The sequence below is a fragment of the Antechinus flavipes genome, chromosome 2 (assembly GCF_016432865.1).
Source record: "Antechinus flavipes isolate AdamAnt ecotype Samford, QLD, Australia chromosome 2, AdamAnt_v2, whole genome shotgun sequence".
In the NCBI taxonomy this organism is placed as follows: Eukaryota; Metazoa; Chordata; class Mammalia; order Dasyuromorphia; family Dasyuridae; genus Antechinus; species Antechinus flavipes.
Window position 1 is genome coordinate 21,009,986 of NC_067399.1, and position 20,590 is coordinate 21,030,575.

The window sequence follows — 20,590 nt, forward strand, 5'->3', positions numbered from 1 at the left end:
ACTTTGTAGGGTTGGCACTAGGCAGGATTGGAACTCAGAACTTCTGCATCCCTTCCCGTGGGAAGCCCAGGAGCTCAGCCAGGGGAACTGAGGCCCGAGGCGGAGACTGTTGCTGACTTAGAATGCCGCCGGGCCCTGGAAGTCCGGCATCCTCCCAGCCAGTCCGGGAGTGCCCCCTTCGGGGAGGGAAGGCGAGACAAGCGTCTTTCTCTGCCGCTGGGTCCCAGCCCTGCTGGGGTCTGGACTCGAACCCCGGGCTTGGGACTCCTGGGCCGGTGCTTTGGGGGGGAGTGAGAGGGTTGGTGACAGTTCAGAGAGATTTCTCTGGGTTGGGATGAAGGGAGCCCGGAGGGGAGGTGGGATGGCTGGCCAGGTGACCTCATCCTGGTCTTTGGCCAGAGCTGGGCCTTGGTGACAGGAAAGGCCCAGGGGCTCACACTGATGGGGGGGAGCAGGTAAAGAGCCAGGCAAACTCCTGGGTCCCCCAGTGTAAGCAGGCGCTCTCTGGCCCCGTGGAGGGGAGCCCGGCTAGCCAGCGTGGGGAGTGTCTCCCCCCACAGTGAGCCCCAGGCCCCTTCCATCTGGCCTTGGAAAGAAGGGGGGAACGGCCCGGGACGGCCCCCCGGGTGTCCTGGAGCTGGCACTGCAGGGAGTAGCGAGTCCTTCCCGCAAGGAGCAAGGTGGCTAGGGAGCATCTGTGTGTTAATGGGAAAAGGATTTGTTTTAGGCATATGGGTCTGGGGATGGGGGAGTGAGGGGCAGATCCTCGGGTCTCCTGTGGGCTGCTTTTCCAGGAACCCCCCCAGCATCCTTGAGGCATCCCCTCCCCCCCAAACCCAGCTGATCAGGGCCCAGCCTCCCGGGAGGGCTTCGTGGGGGGGAGGGGGTGACGCAGGGTAGGCAAAAAACAGGCAGAACAACCAAAAGGAGGCTTAAAGTTTGCTCGATGTGGAAGGGGAGGGTGAGGGGCCCAGGCCGGGGCCCAGGCCGGGGCCGTCCGTCCCTGGCCAGGCTGGCTGCTGACTTGATCTTCCCCCTCCCTCTTCCCTCCTGACTTGCTGTTAGGTGGCTGGATGAGGGGTCATGTGGTCTGTTTGCATCACCCCGCTGGACTGCTGGTGTGTCTGGGCCCCCCTCCCCCTTCCCTTCCTTCCTGGCTCTGGAGCAGCTCGAGGTGATCTGGGCCTGAAGGGGCCCCCAGCTGGGGCTCAGTGCCCCTCCACCTCCACAGGCCGAACCGTGCCTTCCCTCCGCCAGCGTTCTCAGCGCTGGCTTCTGCCCCCTTTCCCAGTTCTCCCTTTCTCCTGCTCAGCCAGGCGGACCTGACCCCTGGCCTCCGGCCTGACCGGAGCCTGCTTGGACCCTCTGCCCTGGAGCCCCATTTGTGCTTAAGGAAGTGGGATGGGATCTCCTTGGGCCTTGGGGGGCCCACTTCAGCCTGGGCCTCTGCCCTACTTGGGAAGAGGACAGTTTCCTTATTGAGGGAGCCTTTGGGAGGGCTGCAGGAGCTCCCTTTAATGAAAGATTTCTGGGGTGAAATAACAGTGAATAACAACTAGCATCTCCTACAGAAAGCTTACAGAGGATCTTGCTTGTGTCATCACGTTGGGGTCACGTTAGGGTCTCACCTGTGTCATCACCTTGGGGTCTCACCTGTATTGTCCCATTGTTTCTCCCTCCCCATGGCAGTCATGATAATAGCACTGGCTGTTATTAGCCCTATTTTTCTTATGTGGAAAGTGAATTTAGCCTCTGAGCTGGATTTGAACTCCAGGCCCTGGCCGTTCTCTTCTCCCCTGCCTGGAGTTTGTTTACTTGAGTGGGGAAGGCCCAGGGCAACGTAAGGCTCCCCAAACCCACCAGTCTTCCCTAGTCTGGGGGGAGTGAGTGGAGGACCCTTGTCCCCAGAGGAGGGATGGGGGCCTCCCTCTGTGCCCAGCCAGGTTCCTGTCATGTCTGACTTTTCTGGATCCTCTTTGGGATTTTCTTGGCAAAGATACTGGAGCGATTTGCCACTTCCTTCTCCAGCTTATTTGATGGATGAGGAAACTGAGGCAGGCAGGGTGAAGTGACTTGTCCAGGATCATGTTCTGACTCCAAGCTTGGCGCTCTCTCACCTAGGAGCTCATTTCTTTGGGAGACCCTGGAATCTTCTCCCAGACACTTCCTGGCCCTGAGCCTCCCTCTTCTTATCTGCAAAATGGGAATGACAACAATAGCCTCCACGCTGGTTCTGGTGCTGCTTCCTGACCTGGGGATTGTGAAACCTGGGAGGGCTGGGGAGAGAGAAGGGGCCGGGAAACGCCTGGCTTTGCTTCATTCGGGGCCCTCTCTTCCCCGCCATGACCATTGCTGTCATCTTAAGGAAGCCGATTTGGGTGTTTATTCAAAAGTCCCATAATTCCGACTAAGTCAGACGGGGAGCAGCCGGAGCGGGGCTGCCGGGACCTGGGAACCCAGGGCCTGACCCACAAACTCCCTTTTGTCTCATTTTTAAGGAATAATGATCATAATGACCTTTTAGACCAGTGTGTTGGCTCCATTTCACAGAGGGTAACCCTGAGGCCCAGAGGGAACCCAGGGGCTTGTGGGAGTGTCTGGGGGCTCCAAGGGACATTGCAGTTGTAGCTTTGGGGCAGGGCTGGGGAGCTGGGAGGCTGGTAGATGCCCAGGGGGAGGGGAGTCCCGCTGAACCACCCCTGCTGCTCCCCGAGGTCCTCCCTACCCCAGGCTCCTCTCCCTTCCCAGACCCTGGGGAAGGGCGTCCGGAAAGGGGAGAGTGAGTCACTTGCATTTTCTTGGCCTCCTGTCCTGGGGGGGGGGGTCCGGTTCTCCAAGTGCGCCTGTGTCTGATGGGGGAGGGAGCCTGTTCTGCCCCTCCCCCTGAACCCCTCAGAGTCCTGGGGGGGGCCAAGGGGGTCAAGGTTCAGATCAAGGTTTCCTCTCTGAGCCTCTGTTTCCCTCTTTGTAAAATGAGTTCTTTCCATCTCTAAATCCCAAAGTCCTTCAAGGCCACCCCCCCGTTTAATTGGGGAGCCTCTGGTCAGGGAATAGCAGCTGAGTCTCAGAAGACTTTTCTGGCCATTTTGTTCAGTGGCCAGGAGGCAGAAGAGGGGAGAGCTCTGATCTGTGCCAGGGCCTCTTACTGCGCCACCCCCTGCTCACCCGTGGGTAAGGGCCAGGGGACTCAGGGGGCTGGGCCTGGAGGTGGGAGGAGCCTGGTCCCTTCCCTGCGCCTCAGTTTTCTGATCTTTAAAATGGTTAGAAAGATGCCTGACTCTAAACTCTGACCCCCTGAAAGTGGTAATCCCTTCCTAAGCCTCTGGGTGCTGTTCGGTTTCAGCTGGGCCTGGGGTGGGCCGTCCCTGCACTTCTCACTGTCCCTCCATCCCTGCGCCCCCCGCTGTCCCTGGGGTCTTTGTGCCCCTTGGGCACCTGGCTGCTCTGTTGTCCTCCGACAGGGTCCCAGGCAGCCCGGGGGCCGGCCTCTGGAGGCCGGGCAGAGGAGGCTCCTAGAACGCTGAGCCGGACCGAGCTTTGTGGGCCGTCCGGCTCCTGCCCGTCTTCAGGGAGAGGTGGGGGGCTCCCCCTGTGGCCCGGGGGCCGGGTGTGGACTCACCCTGGAAGGGGCGGCCGGAGCCCGGGGGGCCCCTCACCCGAGGGCGGCCCCGTCCCCGTGTGGCTGCACTGACCGCTGGCTCCGGGCTGGAGGTGGCCGTCTCTAGGGCTCCGGGCCTGCCAGAAGCACGAGACCCTGCCCCTCCTGGGGGGAGGCCTGGGCTTCCCTGGAAGCCGGGCGGGGGCAGGTGCTCCCTTCTCGGATCCTCGGCGTCACTGGGGCCCGGCCGGGGCGGCCCGGAGACTTCTCCTTTTCCTCTGGCCCGCGCCGGCCACGTTTGCTGTCGCAGCAGCTCGGCCGCCAAGGCCCTCCCGCCAGATGTTTCCCCTGCCCGGGCCGGAGGCAGAAACCACAAGGGAGAGTGTGTGTGAGAGTGTGTGTGTGTGAGTGTGTCTGTGTGTGAGTGTGTGCGTCTCCCTTGGAGGCCGGCCCTGGAAGAGCTGAGAATTCAGCTGGGCTTTGGCGCCCCCTCCCTCCCCCCCTTGGCAGAGGCCTGGCGGACCCTGGGGCCCGTCCCCACTGCCCAGAGCTGGATGGGGGGTCACAGGCCCTGCCCCCACGCGATGGGCCACCCCCCCCCCCAGCTCTCCAGGACAGTGAGTGGGTCGTGTGCTGGAGGGGCCGTTTCCCAAGCACTTATTATGCGCCTGCTATTTGCTGCGTCCTGTGCTATCAGTGTGGGCCATAGGGACCCTTGTGATGGGGCTGCCCTGCTCTTGCCATCCCTCCCCCCTTGCCCCTTCCCCTCCATTTTGGTCTGTCTGTGCCAAGGGGCCCTTAACACCTGCCCGGGGCACCTGGGCCTGAGCCTCGGCTTGGCACACAGTAGGTGCTTAGTAAATGCTTATTGATTGGCAGGGTCTGAGAGGCTGAGGCCGCAGGAAGCCTCCCTTCCCAGGCCCCGCCCTTCCTGGAAAGAGGGAGCCTGTGGGAGGGGAAGGGTGCGAGGCTGAGAGCCTGGGGAGGGGAAGGCCTGGGGGGTGGGGGGGTGAGGCAGCTTCTGGGCCGGGCTCCGGGGGCCTGGGCACGGGCACTGAGTCGCCTGTCTCGGGGGCTGCTCTCTGCGCCCCGGCTGCCTCCTCTGTGAGACGGGGTGCACTCAAAGGCCTCCAAGATCTCGCCCGCTGGGCTTTGGGGGCATTAGGTGAGATGGGGGCTCACCTGGGCCGAGGACCTGACTATAGGGGAGCAAAGTGAGGTTCAGGGGGGCGGCGGGGCGGACCCCGATCCCAGGCTCGGCTCTGCACCCTCGGGAGCTCCTGTCAGGGGCTCTGGCGAAGGAGGAAGGTCCTCGGACCTTGAGCCCAGTCTTGTTGACGCCACCTGGCCGGGACCCCTCCATTTACTGTCTGTGTCTGTGTGTGAGCACGTGCATGGTCTGACGTTGGTCGGTGCGCGTGGGCCTCCGAGAGGGCAGCTACGTGCAGGTAGGCGTGTGTCCCAGGGGGAGTCTCTGCAGTACCCGCCTCTGGCAGTGTGTGTCTGTCTCGGAGTACACCTACACGCATGTACACGTGCGCGCACGAGTCTGTCTCTGGGAACACACACAGGTGACTACACGCATGTCTCAGCACTGGCCCAGGTCCCAGTGCGTCTCTGGAGAGAGAGTGTGTGCACACGTGTCTGTACATGTTACACGTGTGTTTCTGTGTCACACAGGAGCTTGTCTGGCTGCCCTCCCATTCCCCCAGAGGGATCCTTCCTGAAAGGGGGAGGGGCAGAGGTAGAATTCTCCCTCCCTCCCTACCCCGCCCCAGGTCACTTGCTCCATCTGATCTCAGGTCTCCTGGGCTCCGGGGGCCTACCCGAGCCCCTACCTGGCTGAGTCTGCAGCAGGCACGGCCTTCAGTCCCCGGCCCCCGCCCTGGGCAGGGAAGGAAGGTTCTGGCTCCGTCTGGGCCTTGGTGCCGCCAGAGAACTCCCGTGGACAGGCCCCCGCCTCCCGACCCTGCATGTCTGGCACATCAGGAAGGGCCCGGCTTTGGGAGCACGAGGGCCTGGGTTCGAGGCCTGTGTGACCTTGGACTAGCGCGTCCCTCTGGGCCTTTCCAGCTGCCTTCTGGGCAGCCTTTGTGCCAGGGCACATCTCGGGCAGGGATGAGGAGGCTTTGGAGGCACCTTCTGTCTTTGCCAGCTCTCCCTGTGACTCGCTGCCCCTTCCCCATGGAATCCCCCTCCTCCAGGAATCCTCCTGGCTCTGCTCTGCGGCCTCGGGTTCAAGAGTCCCACCCATCCCTTGGGAGTCCTCTGCCTCAGGAGGCCCTGGGGGCAGGACTTTACCCTGGGTCTTGTGCAATGGAGCGGAGCTGCGCCTTGTGCAAGGGAGCGGGGGTTCTGCAGCATCAGCAGGACAGACCTGGGCCTCTGGCCGGAGGCTGTGCATCTAGCACCGTCATTCATTCCTTCCCTCCTAGCTGGATTTCCCACCCAGCTGTGCTCTGGGGAGCCCAAGAGGGAGGAAGTCCATCTGCCTCTTCCCACCACTCCTCCCTAAGCTCTCAATCTAAGCAGAGATCATATAGACCAGGGGAACCACCCTGGCCAAGGGATTGCGCCACCCACTGATGCCCTTTTCCTTTCCACTGACGCCCTTTCCTTCCCACTGATGCCCTTTCCTTCCCACTGACACCCCTTCCTTCCCACTGATGCCCTTTCCTTCCCACTGATGCCCCTTTCCTTCCCACTGACTTTTCCTTCCCACTGACGCCCTTTTCCTTCTCACTGACGCCCCTTTCCTTCCCACTGATGCCCTTTCTTTCCCACTGACGCCCTTTTCCTTCCCACTGATGCCCCTTTTCCTTCCCACTGACTCCCCTTACCTTCCCACTGGTACCCTTTTCCTCGCCCTCCCCACCATGAGACTCCTGCCCCATGAAGGACTACCCAGAGCACCCGAGTATCCTGATCTGTCGCAGGACGGGTTGGGTAAGGTCAGACAAGCCGGTGTGTTTCCGAATGGAGGGAAAAGCCAGCCCTTTATTTTCAATCTTCTGTTTCCTTGGTGATCCAACATGAGTTGTTTTCTGCATTTAAAAGCATTCCTTCCCCAGACCTCCTGCCAAAGGGGTGTGTGTGTGTGTGGGGGGTGTATGCACGTGTGTGTGGCAGGGTATGAGTTCATATTATGAGAAAGACCTTTAAGCTAACTCCAGATTCTGGCCCTTGGAGTCTCATGATATCTAAGTCAGGAAATTGTGATGTGCGGTAAAGACGATCTTCTTGTGCCTCTGAGAGAGGCTGAGGCTTGGAGTCTGAAAGACTTCTCTAAACCCTACTTTAGTGGCAAACCCTGCTTATTAGTTGTGCAAGACTGGACAAATCACTTAGTTTCTCCCTGCCTCATTTTCCTCCTCTGTAAGATGGGGACAATCTGCACCTGCCTCCTCAAGGTTGTTGTGAAGGTACAGTGAGGTTCTATTCGCAAAATGTTTTCAAACCTTAAAGCCAGACCAAAAAGGGAAACAAAAGAATTTCTTTAAAAATATTTTAATACCATATTATTTTTCCAATTACGTGGTTTTCAATCTTCATTTTTGTAAGGTTTTGAATTCCGATTTTTTTTGCCTCCTTCCCTTCCCTCCTTCTTGTCCCAATACAGCAAGCAATCTGATACAGATTTTAAACGTGATTTACATAAGAGTCATTTTGAGAAAGAAAAATCAGGGAAAAAAAGGAAAAACCATGAGAGAGGAGAAAACAAAGCAAAACAAAACAAGGTAAAAAGAGTATGCTTTTATCCACATTCAGTCTCCGTAGTTCTTTTTTATGGCTGCAGATGACATTTTCTACCCCAAACCTACGGAACTGCCTTGGATCATTGTTTTGCTGAGAAGAGCTAAGTCTGGCGTAGTTGATCATCACATAATCTTGTTTTCTCTGTGTCCTATATTTCCCCTGGTTCTGCTCACTTCCCTTAGCATCAGTTCATGTAAGTCTCTCCAGGCCTCTCTGAAATCATCCCACTGATCGTTTCTCGTAGAACAATAATATTCCATAACATTCGTAAACCGTAATTTATTCATCCAATCTCCAATTTATGGGCATCCATTCAGTTTCTAGTTCCTTGCCATAACAAAAAGGGCTGCTATATTTTTGCACATGTGGGTCCTTTTCCCTCTGTTACGATCTCTTTGGGATACAGGCCCAGGAATGGCACTTCTGGGTCCCTTGTGGGCATACTTCCAAATTGCTCTGCACAACGGTTGTATCCGTTCACCCCACCAGCAATGCATTAAGTGTCCCAGTTTTCCCACATCCTCACCAGCATTTATCATTATCTTTTCCTTTCATCTTAACCAATCTGAGAGGTGTGAGGTGATATTTCAGGGTTGTTTTAATTTGCATTTTTCTAGTCAATAGTGAGAGTATTTTTTCCTATCACTATTATTGGCTTTAATTTCATCTGAAATCTGTCTGTTTATATCCTTTGACCTTTTATCAATTGGAGAATGATTCATATCCTTATAAATTTGACTCGGCTCTCTATATGTTTTAGAAATGAGATCTTTATCAGAAACAGTAGCTGTAAAAATTGTTTGCTAATTTTCCGCTTCTCTTCTAATCTTGGCTGCATTGATTTTGTTTGCGTGAAACCTTTTCAATTTAATGTAATTAAAATGATTCATTTTGCTCTCATAATATTCCCTAGTTCTTTGGCTATAAATTCGTTCCTTCGCAGATCGGGAGACTATCCCTTGTTCTTCTAACTTGATTTATGTCTAAATCATGAAGCCATTTTGACCTTATCTTGGTATGTGGTGTTAGGTGCTGGTCAGTGCCTAGTTTCTGCCATGCTATTTTCCAGTGTCTCCGGTAATTTTTATCAAATAGTGAGTTCGTGCCCCAGAAGCTGGGGGCTTTGGGTTTATCAAACACTAGATTACCGTGGTCATTAATTCTGTTGTGTCTCGTGAACCTAACTGTTGGGCCGATCCCTCGATTTCTCAGCCAATACCAGATGGTTTTGATGACTTTGCTGCCTTCTGAATGGCAGTTGGTTGACAGTTGGTGAGCATGGCCGGCCCCTTCCCTGCAGCATGCTTCCTCAGTGGATGGTGGAGAGAAGAAGGAGAGAGGAGGGGCCGATCTGGACCGGAGGGACACCTCGGGGACACTGAGGCGCCGAGTGGGAAGAGTGTCACGTTTGAGAAAGTGTCAGGAGGCCCCGCTGAATAGCCAGATTGTGGTGTTCATGGAGGGGCGTGTGCAGACCCTGGGGAGGTAGGAAGGGGCCAGGCCAGGGGAAGGGGAACAGAGTTAAATGTCCTGGGGGAGAAGGGAGCCCCTGGAGCTCCCCGAGCCGGAGGCGGCGCGCTCATCCCTGAGTTTTTAAAAATCGTCTGGCCGACGAGTGCAGTGGGCCAGGTTGGCGTGGGGGATGGGAGGCCAGGCAGCCGTTGGAGAACCGTTGGAAGGGTCAGGGAAGGAGACAGGAGGGCCTGGGCTCGGCTTGTGGCTGATTAGGGGAGGATGCTCGGGTGGATGGGATCCGCTGGGAGGGCAGTCCGAGGATGGGGCCGGGGGCCTGGGTGATGGAGCGGGGCAGTGCCTTGGGTGCTGAGGGGCAGGTTGGAAAGAGACGAGCCTTTGAGGGGCAGGAAGGGGAAGAGGCCGGTTTTGAACGTGTTGAGATGTCTCGGAGGCAGTTGGTAAGGCAAGCCTGGAACTCGGAGAGGTTGGGGCTTGGCCCGGAGATCCAGAAACCATCTGTACAGAGGTGCTAAGTGATCCGTGGGAGCCGGTGAGATGAAGCAGAGGGAGAAGAGAGGGGGACCCAGGCCGGGCCCAGGGCAGCACTGGCATAATGGCTGCGACCTGGAGGAAGCTCTAACCAAGAAGGCTGAGAAGGGCCGGTCAGAAGGGTAGGAGAAGCCCCCAGTGCCCGAATCAGGGCAGCGCCTGCCCCTGCCCCTGCCCCTGCCCCTGCCCCTGTCCCTGCCCCTGTTTCTGTCTCTGCCCCTGCTGCTGTCTCTGCCCCTACCCTTACCCCAGCCCCTGCCCATTTCTGTCTCTGACTTTGTCTCTCCCCCTGCCCCTGCCCCCCTTCAGTCTGCCCAGAGTCGTGCATCACATGTTGGAGGGAGTTTGTGAGCAAGGAGGAGCTAGGCCGGAGCATCCATGATGGGAAAAGACTTGACCATCATTTTTTCCCGCTTAATTAAAAAATACATTTATTTATAAGGACCCTCCCAGTCTGCCCAGGCCTCTCGCCAGCAGTAAGTAGCTGGCTCTGCCGGGGTGCAGCTCACTGCAGGCAGCCCCCTTCTCTCTGGGAGCCTCAGTCAGTCCCTCTCATGAGGCCCCTCTTGGTGAGCAATTCTTGTCCTCAGCTGCCTCCCGGGGATGGGGCGAGGAGGGACTCCCACCCTCTGCTGCCTCACAGCCAAGTGGCTGAGGGGTCACCCGGACTCGGACTCCTCCGTGGGCCCACCCGGGTCTGAGGGGAGAGGAGATCTAGTGCGGGCAGGGCTGGGTCCGCACGCCAGATTGGGGCGCATAGAGGGTGCCTTGGGGGCCAGCCGCTGTGAGGATGGAATGAGGCGCTTCGCCCAGTGCCCGCCTGGCACACGGGGAGTGCCACCTAAGCGCCGTGCCATCCGTGCCTCAGGCAGCTCTCTGGCGGAGGGGGGCTGCCGGGCGTGTGGCAGCCGGTGCGGCTCTGACCCTGCGCCTGGGGCAGGAGTCTGATCGCTGGTTGGAGAGGAGGCTGTGGCGGGGCCTCCACAGCAGCCTGTGCCTGTTCCTGCACACGTGTCATGGTCCCTCGGTGAAGGGCGCTGGGCAGGCGGGCCGTGCGGGCCAAGAGAGCGGCCATCTTGGGGACAAGCGGGGTTCTGAGAGGAGAGCCTTAGTCCTTGCCCTGCCCCGGAGGCTGGACCAAGGTAGTCTTGGCAGTCGCTGCTCTCCTGCTTATCTTCTCCCTGGCTCGTGGACTCCCTGTGAAGCCGTGGGCTCCGGGCCTGGCACGCAGCAGGTGTTTAATGTTTGCCCCTGGGTAAGTAGGGGCCTCTGGCCCCCAGCACACGACCCGTAGGAAAGGCTTCATTTGCAGAGCCCTTTGATGAGCTCCCAGCAGCAGCGAATGAGCCAGACCCAGAGACGGGGAAACTGGTTGGACTGGATGGCGGGAGAGGCCCGGGCCCTGCATCTGCCCCCCAAGGCTTGGCGAACCTTGAGAGCTAGGGCCCAGCTGGCACTCAGGAAGCTTCGTCTTCCTCCCACTCCTCGGCACGTGCCCGTGGGCACATTGTGCCACGTCTCTTAGTTTTCTTACCTGTGAAATGGGGATAATCATAGGGGTGGTGGGGAGATTCCAGTGAGATAATGGATGGCAGAAGGCTGGGGAGCCTGAGCCAGGGACTGAGCCCACCACCCCTCCCCCAAGGAGGCTTGCCTGGGTCTGGGGATGGCACGGCATCCTTGGCGCCTCTGGGAACACCCGTCTGGGAGTCGGGGTCATGGGAGTCGGGTGGTCATAGCTCCAGGGCTGGACCCCCTCTTACAGAGGAGGAAACTGGGGCCCAAGGCTCCACTCGAACACAGATTCTGGGGGGACCTGGGAAGGAGAGTGTGTGCCCTCTAGCTAGCAAGGAGCCCTGCTGCGATTAGAACTCTGGTCCCTCAACAAGCCGGCACCCTGTCCATGCAGTGTCTGCGGGGGAGGCGGGGAAGGGTGATGGCCAAGACCCCAACGGGCTGGGCGCCTTGGTGGGACCCCCTCCCCCAGAATCACCAAGTGCTTCCTCTGTGGGTGGGGTCAGTGAGGGGGTGGGTGGGGCTAGTCCGCTACCTTCTGCTTTGGGTTCTGGGTTCAGATCCTGCTGTTCCTCAGCCGTATGATCCTGGAGCATGCCATCTTCCCCCCTCCTACCTCAGTTTCCCCTCTTGCAAATTGGGGGCCCTGGCCCGGTTGGCCTCCTTGAGGACGCTCTTGGGCCCTGCTGCCTTTGGCCGGGCCGGCCGGGGGAACGGTGACAAGGCAGGAGCACCGATAGCCAAGGTTCCCTGGCAGTGACTCCTTGACCATGGTCCTGGATCTCCCGGCTGTACATTTGGGGAAACCGAGGCAAGCTTCTCTAGGTTGTCCAGCTAGTCCATCGCTGCAGATGGGTCCGGCCTTGGGGCTTGCTGATTCCAGGCCTGGCGCTCTGTCTTCTCCAGTACTTCTAATGGCCTACTCTGTGCCAGGCACAGTGCGAGGCACCGTGGGGGGAGACGGCTCGTCCTTGGGAAGAGGGAGTGCAAAAAGTGTTCAGAGTGACTAGAAGACAGTAGTGGGATGTGGGGACTTTGTAACACTTAAGGGAGTTTGGGTGTTCTGCACCTAATAGTCGCCTGCTGTGTTTTGGGTGAATCAGCCCCTGCCTCCCCCTCTTCTGCGGGGAAGATGAGGGTCTTCGCTGGTGGGTGGATTCGGCACCATCCAAGTGAGGGCCCAGAGCTGGGGAGGCCGGGGGGTCGGGGAAGGCTGCGTGGAGCGGGAGGTGCTGGAGCTGGGCGTGGGAAGGAGGGCCGGCCTGGCGTGGGGGGGTCACACAAGGGGCTGCTCTTGGGGTACTTGTCTGTGGGAGGACTGGAAGGCCTAGAGCCAGATCCCGGGTGTGAGGCCGAGGCTGGCGGCTTGGAGGCCATAGGGGAGGAGAGGAGGGGAGCCCCCAGGCGGCTGAGGGCGAGGAAAGATCTTTGCTAAGTGTACTTCCCTGCTGTCCAGAGGGGGCACTCAGAGGGCTGGAGTTGCTGCCGTGGGACTACTGTGTGCCCTGGACGGAGTGGGGCGGGTTGGGGGTGACAGCCAGGGGTGCCCGGAGGGGAGCGGGTGGGTCAGAGGAGGGCCAGGTGGAGGAGATCGGCTCTCCCCTCCCCTCCCTCAAGCAGGGGGCCACGCTCCGCTGCCCACATGCCACGTTTGGGTGCCCAGCGGGCCAGTCACGCCCGCTCCTCCCCAGGATTGTAGGTCACTTTCTGGAGAACTTTTACCCGGAGCATGGGGCTCACTTTCTCATTTGCTACTTGGTGGGGGAGGTTTTTCAGTGGCAGGGGGCAGCAAAGGCTGCGCTTGGCCCCCCCAGCTTTCTGGGCATCGGGGGCTTCCTCCGCCCCAGAGCAGACTGAGACACCCCTGGCAATTAGCAAATGGCGGAGCTCGGCTCTGCTCAATCCTGCATCCTGATCTCAGTTTTTTCCTCTTGAGTGCCCTCTCACCCTGTGATGTCTCTGGAGGGGCCTGGCCAGGCTGAGTCTGCGGCAGGATTGGAAGCCAAGCTTTCCAAGTGGGCGCCTGGGTCCTGGCGTGGGCTCTTCGGGGCCTAGGCTGGATCTCCTGGGTCCTGGGCCAGTCTCCTGGGTCCTAGGCCGGGTTTCCTGGGTCCTAGGCCGGGTTTCCTAGGTCCTGGGCCAGGTTTCCTGGATCCTAGGCTGGGTTTCCTAGGTCCCGGGCCGGGTTTCCTGGGTCCTAGGCCGGGTTTCCTAGGTCCTGGGCCAGGTTTCCTGGATCCTAGGCTGGGTCTCCTGGGTCCTGGGCCGGGTTTCCTGGGTCCTAGGCCGGGTTTCCTGGGCCCTGGGCCAGATTTCCTGGGTCCTAGGCCGGGTTTCCTAGGTCCTGGGCCAGGTTTCCTGGATCCTAGGCTGGGTCTCCTGGGTCCTGGGCCGGTGTCTGGGGTCCTGGGCCAGTCTCCAGGGTCCTGGGCCAGAGTGCCCAGGGTGCCCGCGTCCGCCTCTGCAGCAGCCCTGCCTTCCAGAGGAGGAGATGGGGGCTGAGATGGGCAATGCCCGTGGCCCCCCAGCCAGGAAGTGTTTGAGGCAGCATTTGAGCTAAGGAAGGCCCTGGGAAGTGTTAGGGAAGCTTAGTGGGCAGTGGAGCATTGCCCTGGGACAGCCTGGGGGCTGGGACAGCAGGACCTGGGGCCCTCAATCCCGCCATGTCTTGGTTCCTGGAGGGGTCCTGCTTTGTCCCCTCTCCATGTCAGCCCCTGGGCCTGGCTTTGGGCTCTTTGTACGTGGGCCACCTGGTCTGGGAGGGAATCCAAGCTGAGGCTGCTGCCCTCCTAGAGGAGGATGGGAGCACCTGCCTGCCCCATGAGGAAACTGAGGCCCTGAGGGGTCCGTGGTGGATGCGGCTCAGAGCCCCAGGCCCGCAAGAAAGATGGCTGATCTCGGCAGCGGCCATCGAGTCCCCTGGGGAGGCGTGACTCGGCCAAGGGTGGATTCAAACTCAGACCTCCCTCCAGAGTCCTTTCTCTTTGCCCCTGCTGCAGCTTGCCCAGAAGTGTTCACTTAGTGGGTGCTGGCTACGGGCCTCCCCTGGGTGCCCGAGTGACCCCCAGAGGGAGCGGCTGTTCTCACCCCTCCCCCCGCCGGCTCGTGAGGGGGCATCAAAACGTCCAGCCCTCGAGGTGTCCTGGCAAGGACGGGCCGGCTGGTCCCGGCTGGGTTCCTGTGGGCTGGCAACGGGCATGGGAGAGGGAGAGGGGGGCTGACCTTCCCTCAGGGCCCCCGTGACTGCTTCCACTTGGTGGGGGAGAGGTGGAGCAGCTGCCAAGCCTCCTCCCGTGTTGGGACGCCGGGCCCTCCCAGACCCCTGATCCATCTTCCACCAAAGACTCCAGCTCTTGGAGATTTATTTCCCATGGAGTGTCACCTCCTTCCCCCCAAGTGTGTAAACTCTGCGAGGGCCTTGGGTGCAGGTGCTGCTTTGGGATTCTGACCTCTCCAGGGTCCAGCTCGGGGCAGCGGTTTTTTGGTGTGAATGAAGAGGCCAGAAGGCCTTGGTTCGAATCCTGCCTCACACTTAACAGCTTTGTGATTTTGATCATATATTCTAAAATGAGGTGTTTGGACTTGATGACCGGTGTAGCCATTTCCCACATGGGGAAACTGAGGCACCTGGAGATTAAGGTGCTGGTCGCAGGGTGACCCTGGGCACTCAGAGCCACTCTGCTGGGGGAGATCCCCCGTGCACATGCCCTGCATATGGCATTTAACGAGCGCTGGAGAGCAGCTCCCGTGGCGGCCGGCCGCACTTTGGCCTGTGCCAGCACAGGTCTGAGAAAAGTCCAGGTCTCTGGGACTGTGGGACACCCAGGCATCGGGATGGGGAGGGGCCACGCGGCCCTATGTGCCCCCTGTGCTTGGCCCAGGTCAAGTCTAGTTGAGGCTCGCTGTCATAAAAAAGCCCCCTCCCTGACCTCAGAGCCGGTCAGGAGCGGCACAGGCCGGTGCCAGAGGCCGAGCCCAGGGTCTGAACACCGCAGCAGTCGAGAAGGCGGGTCGCGGAACCTCCCAGCAGTACCCTGAACTCCCCGTGGACTGCTCTCCTCCCTTCCTCTCCCGTGTTCATCAAGCAGCCTCCTGCCTCTGGTCTCTTCAGCCCTTTTGTCCACCCTGCATTTCACACAGTTCTGTGCGACTCCCCTACTCAGTCAACTCAGCGGCTCCCCGTTACTCTAGAACTTACTACACTATTTCCCTGGCGACTCTGGACTTTGTGCTGCTCCAGACCTCGCTCCTTCTCCTTTTCCCTAACTTTTGTCAGGTGATCTTGGCTCATTTTTTGTTGGCATGTGACCTTGAGTGAGCTCATTTATGCGTTGTTTTGACCGGCCTCAGCACGGATAATTAACACCTCTCCTTTAACTGAGCCTGTCTGTATTTAGGTCCAGAAGGCCGTTTTAGCCGGGCAGTTTCATGGGCGGACTCCCCGGTATTCTGTATTCTGTCATTATTTAAATGGATCTCTCTTGCTTTTCTGCTGGAGCTTGTGGGTGACATGCAGAAACGCTGCTGACTGCTTCAGGGTTTGTTTCACACCCTGAGATCAGACTTCGGCACCTCCCTTAAGTCTCTGATGGCCCTCGACAGGCTGGCGCCCACTTTTCTTTGCAGCCCTGGTGGGAATCCCTCCCTCCTGGGCGCCGTGGTCTGGCCAAACTGGTCTTCTCTCTGTTCTTCCCACCCCGTGACCTGCCCCCGCCCTTGGGCTTTACCTCTGACAGACGGAGGTCCCCTCTTCTAGAAGATGAATTTAAGGCGCTCAGCCCTGCGGGGGAGGGGAAACCTTCCTGGACCCCCTCTGCCTCCTCCCCTCCTGGCCAAAGTCACTCCCGGACTATCCTGAATTTACCCCGCGTCTCCCGCCATTGATGAGATGCCTTCTCTGTGCCAGGCGCTGTGCCGAGTGCGGCTCCGAGAAGTTCGTGGGTATCTGCGCCCTCTTGTTGCCGACCTCGGAGCCAGTCATGGGGAAGGGGCAGCGTGGGCATGGGCGCGTAGCTTCATAAACAAGAAGGTTTTTATTTGGGAAGGGGGAGGAGACCCTTCCTCCCCGGCCGGCAGAAATCTTTGCTTTCCCGTTCATGGGCCCACACCAGCCTGGCAGGAGGGGGCACCAGCTTCATCCAGCTCCCTCTGGTTCGCTCACGATCCTGCCCCCTTTTTACTGTTTGGGAAAGTCCTGGTGGGTGGGGGCTGCTGCCCTCAGGAAAGGTGCCCAAGAGCCTTGTGTTGGCAGTAGGGGCGGGTGTGGGGAAAGCGGCGTTCTGGCCCAGGGTTTCCATAGAACTCTCAGAGCCGGGGGTCCGTGGTCTGATCCTGGAGAAGAAATAGGGCTCTGGAGTGCACACAGTGTGGCTGCAGCCAGACTTCCTGGGCTGAATGAGGGCAAGGGAGGAAGGCTTTGGCGCCCCGGACTTGCACTTAATGGGTGCAAGAAGTTACGGGGGAGATGCCAGCTGGCCAGCAGTGGGCGGGCAAAGGGGCACAGCTTCCCAGGTGGGGCTCGGCTGTCGGGGAACCCCTTCCCTTCCCCCGGTGTGGGAGAGGAAGCACCTACTATGCGCCGTGATTCCCAGGAGAGTGCATACATACAGTATTTCAGGAGAATATACTGTTGTATATACTGCTTGCACATAGTATGTACATCATAGGACTTTAAATCCCATTTGTTTGTGAAGCCCTTGACTGACCCCAAGGCACTTGGGTGGTTCTTGTAGCTTTTCTCTCTTGTCCTTAGGCCGGCCCTCCCCTGGCAACGGCCCGAGCTGTCTGGGCTGGTTCAGTGTTGTGTGTGTGTGTGTGTGTGTGTGTGTGTGTGTGTGTGTGTGTGTGTGTGTACTACACCCCCGCTGCTCACGCTGCCTTCTCTGGCCTGGCCCGGACGAGATTTCCTCCAGGTTTCATCTGGTTCAGTTCCTGGCGTGGGGCTCTGGGTGGTCTGTGTGGGCACCTGCAAGAGAGGTCGGGAGCTTGCCGGGGGGGACTGCCGGGGGAGTCGGGGCTTCTGGGGCGGCCCCTTCCAGTGTAGGCCGGCCCTGGGGATGGGCTCGGGGCGGCGTCTCTGTGGCCTCCTGGGACGGGAGCCCTGACCTCTCTCTCCCCTCACTGCAGGTGGTACAAACTGCACTCCAAGGTGGGCAAGAAGGAGAAGGAGCGCGGCGAGATCCAGGTCACCGTTCAGTTCACGCGCAACAACCTGAGCGCCAGCATGTTCGACCTGTCGGTGAAGGACAAGCCGCGCTCGCCCTTCGGCAAGATCAAGGACAAGATGAAGGGCAAGAAGAAGTACGAGCTGGAGTCGGCCTCGGCCATCATCCCGAGCAGCGCCTTGGACGACCCCGACCTGCTGGGCGGCTCCAACAAGAAGGCCAAGGCCAAGACCTTCTTCCTCCGCAACAAGCTGCGCAAGTCCTCCCTGACGCAGTCCAACACCTCGCTGGGCTCGGACAGCACGCTCTCCTCCGCCAGCGGCAGCCTGGCCTGGCCGGGCTCCGACTACCTGAGCCGCTCCCCCAGCCGCCACAGCCGGCTCTCCACCGACGGCGGTAAGGGGTGGGAGCTTGGGTGGGCAGCGGGAAGGGGGGGTGGTGCATGAAGCCCCGGCCTTTGGGCCCCAGGAGGAGCTGGGGTGGGCAGTGGGACAGGGGGCGCACACAGCCCCGGCCTTTGGGCCCCAGGAAGAGCTGGGGTGGGCAGCGGGACAGGGGGTGGGGGTGGTGCATGGAGCCCCAGCCTTTGGGCCCCAGGAGGAGCTGAGGTGGGCAGTGGGAGGGGGGCACACAGCCCCGGCCTTTAGGTCTCAGGACACCCCAGCTGATCAGTGGGAGGGGGCCAAAGGAAGTGGAGAGCCCGAGGCGGAGCCATCTCCCCGGCCCCCTTCAGCTCCTTCCCTCTCCCCCTTCCAGGCAGAGACTCGGCCCCGTCCCCCAAACTGCTGACCCACAAACGGGCCTACAGCGATGAAGTGAGCCAGGTGCAGGCAGGGCCGCCCCGGGCGGGCCACGAGCCCGGCTCGGGTTCCACACTCTGCATCAATGGCAGCCACATCTACAGCGAGGAGCCGCCCGCCCCGCCGGCCCACCGGGCCTCCATCTCGGGTCCCTTCCCCTCGGCCAGCGCCCTCCACGGCCTCTCCCTGCGGCGGGCCGAGGAGGCCACGGGGCCCTCGGACGCGGTCCCCTGGGGCCGCGGCGGCCACGGCGGCAGCTCCGAGACGGTGGCCACGGCAGGTGTGAGCCGTGAGGAGGAGGGGGCGCGGCGGGCAGAGGGCAAGCCCGTCCAGGTGGCCACACCCATGGTGTTCTCGTCCCCGTTGGCAGAGCGAGAAGAGCCGAGGAGGGAGGAGCGCAAGCCCCGCATGGGCCTGTTCCACCACCACCACCACCACGGGGCCGGCCGCAGGGGCTCCCTTGGGGACAAGGCAGCCCCCGCCCTGGCCACAGCCCCCCACCCTTCCTCCAGCGGGGAAGAGAGGAGCAAGAGCGGCTGGTTCGGTTCCCGGGAGGGGAAGGAGCAGGCGCAGAAGCCCAGGTGAGACCCGGGGGGTGGCGGGGCCGGGCCCCGAGGTGGGGCTGGGGGGGGGGGAGCCCGGGGGCCAGCTCTGGAGCAAGGAGCTGCTGGGCCTCGGGCTGGCTTGGGGAAGAGAGCCTGGGCAGCTCTGGGCCAGCCGTTCTCTGCCCCCGGGACTCTTCCATTTTCTCCTTTGTAAAGGGGAACAGGACCTCTCAGTGCCACAGCCTGGGAGCCAGGCGGGGAGAGCAGTCCTCCATCCGGAGGGTGATTTGCCCCCATGGCCCCCCCTCCCAGGGGTCTGGGCACTGCCCCCATCCCAGCGCGCCAGCGCCCTGCCCACCTCGGTCTCCTCGCCCTTGGGCTAGCAGGGGCCTGGGAGCCGGGCCTGGGCCCATGGGTCCCATTTCAACCAGCTAGCCTGGGGTCCCGCCCTAGCACCCGGAGGGGGAGGAGGGCCTTGCAGGGAGCCGCTGGTAGCATTGTCTGCCTGGCCCCCCAGCAGAGGACGGGCCCCCGTAGAGCTCCAGGGCGACCTCCCTCACTGCCCACAGGGCTGGGCCTGGATCTGGGTGCCTGAAGTCGGCGCCCGCCCGGAGTGGGGACACTGGCTTCCTCCTCCCTGGCTGCTTGGCCTGTCCCCCGCTCTCACGGTGTCTCCTGCTGCCTGTGTGTGTGAGACTGTGTGACTGTGTGTGACTGCGTGTGAGTGCGTACGGATGAGTCGGGGGGGGGGAGTTAGATGTGAGGAGGGGGCTCTGAGCTCTCCAGAAGGGGAAGCGAGGATGTGTGGGGAGACAGGAGCCGGGCGGGGCCCCCTCTGGGCAGGAAGCGGGCTTGTGGGCTCCGGCTGTGGCCCCCACACTTGTAGGAGCACTGGGGGGGATGAGGGAGGTGTGGTGGGCAGGCTCGGGGAGCATTCTGGGACCAGAGCACGCCTAGCCTCCGTTGCCTCCCCAACCCCAAGGAGCTGAGGACGGACTTCGGTCTGGCGACTTCGGGCACTGGACAAGCATTAGACCTGGAGGCAGAAAGACCTGAAGGCGAATCCTCCCGCAGGTCCCCACTGCTGGGTCTTTTCTGTTGTGAGATGAGCCAGGGTTGGCCTTGTGGCTCCAAGTCCTTCTGGCTTAAGTGTGGGAGCCAATGAGAAGCGAGCTGCAGGAGTGCCAGGAAAGGCCCCTCCTCCTGGGGTCCCGCGGGACACCCGAGCTTAAGCGGAGCAGCCGCGGGGGTGGGGCTTGTGGGGTCGCGTCAGTCAGACCCCGGGTCCGGCACCTGGCTCTCCCGTGGTGGAATCTCCGTCCTTGGGCAGAGTCCGGGCAGCTCCAGGCTAGCCTGGCCCAGAGGCAGAGGGAGGGAGAGAGGGACGATGGGTGGCTCTGCCCGGCCCTGGGGGGGAGATGCAGGCGTTTCCCCTGAGCTGGAGCATCTGCTGGCAGAGCAGGAAATGGAAGTGGGCAGAGCGTGGCTCCCCCCAAAACAAGTGACCCGAGCTAAGCTCTGCCCCAGGCCCTCCGCACCTCCAGGCTGCCCAGGGGGCCCCGCGGGAGCTTCCCTTCTTCCAGTGCCCCTGGCCCTGGTGAGCTTAGGCACAGGGTCTCTCTCAGCTCTCAGTCCCCGGGGAGGGCAGCAGATTGCCGCCTCCCTCCTGAGGCCTTCCCTGACTTCTCCCCTGCTCTTGGGCATTTTTCTTGTACTAATGTAGCCTGGGCGACCCTCCCTCTCCCGTTCTGGGCTCCCTTCGGGAGGGGCCTGCCTGGCGTGAGCCCAGCTCCCGAGGTGCCTGTGAATCCTCCCTGGGACAGGGCCTCGTGCCCATCCTGCGTCCCCAGCCCCGCCATTCCCTCCCCCGGGAATGCTCACCGGCCGGGAACAAGCAGGTTTGAGTTGTAGCGTGGCTGCAGGACTTCCTGGGCCCCTTGCCCCGCGCTCTCCCACGCCTTGGCCACGCTTCTCACCCTGGTCTCGAGGCTGATGGTACAGATGAGCCAGCTCATGAGGGGCTCCTGGCCCGGACTCCGGGCATCCTTCCCCTGCTCCCTCTGGGGCCGGGTGGGTTTGGCCGGGCCCCGAAAGCAGCGCAGCTGGGCTCTGCGTAGAGCAGAGGGCTGTGGTCGGGGCCCTGGAGGCCGGGGCGAGCCAGTGTGGGTGCAGCGGAAGCCGTGCAGAGGGAAGCCAGGAGGACTCTGG

The 20,590-nt window shown here is 60.9% G+C and overlaps 1 protein-coding gene across 4 annotated transcripts in view; it reads left to right on the forward strand.

Moving 5' to 3' along the window:
- RAB11FIP5 (RAB11 family interacting protein 5) overlaps positions 1-20,590 on the forward strand; it is a 36,321-nt gene that overhangs the window by 785 nt on the left and 14,946 nt on the right. For 2 of the 4 annotated variants that reach the window (XM_051974270.1, XM_051974271.1), the window contains exons 2-3: positions 17,000-17,433; positions 17,794-18,418. In XM_051974270.1, coding sequence (XP_051830230.1) covers positions 17,000-17,433; positions 17,794-18,418 — 1,059 coding nt within the window. Of the gene's footprint in view, positions 1-8,616; positions 8,840-16,999; positions 17,434-17,793; positions 18,419-20,590 lie in introns of those variants that run through there. The other 2 variants (XM_051974272.1, XM_051974273.1) reach the window with 2 other exon arrangements.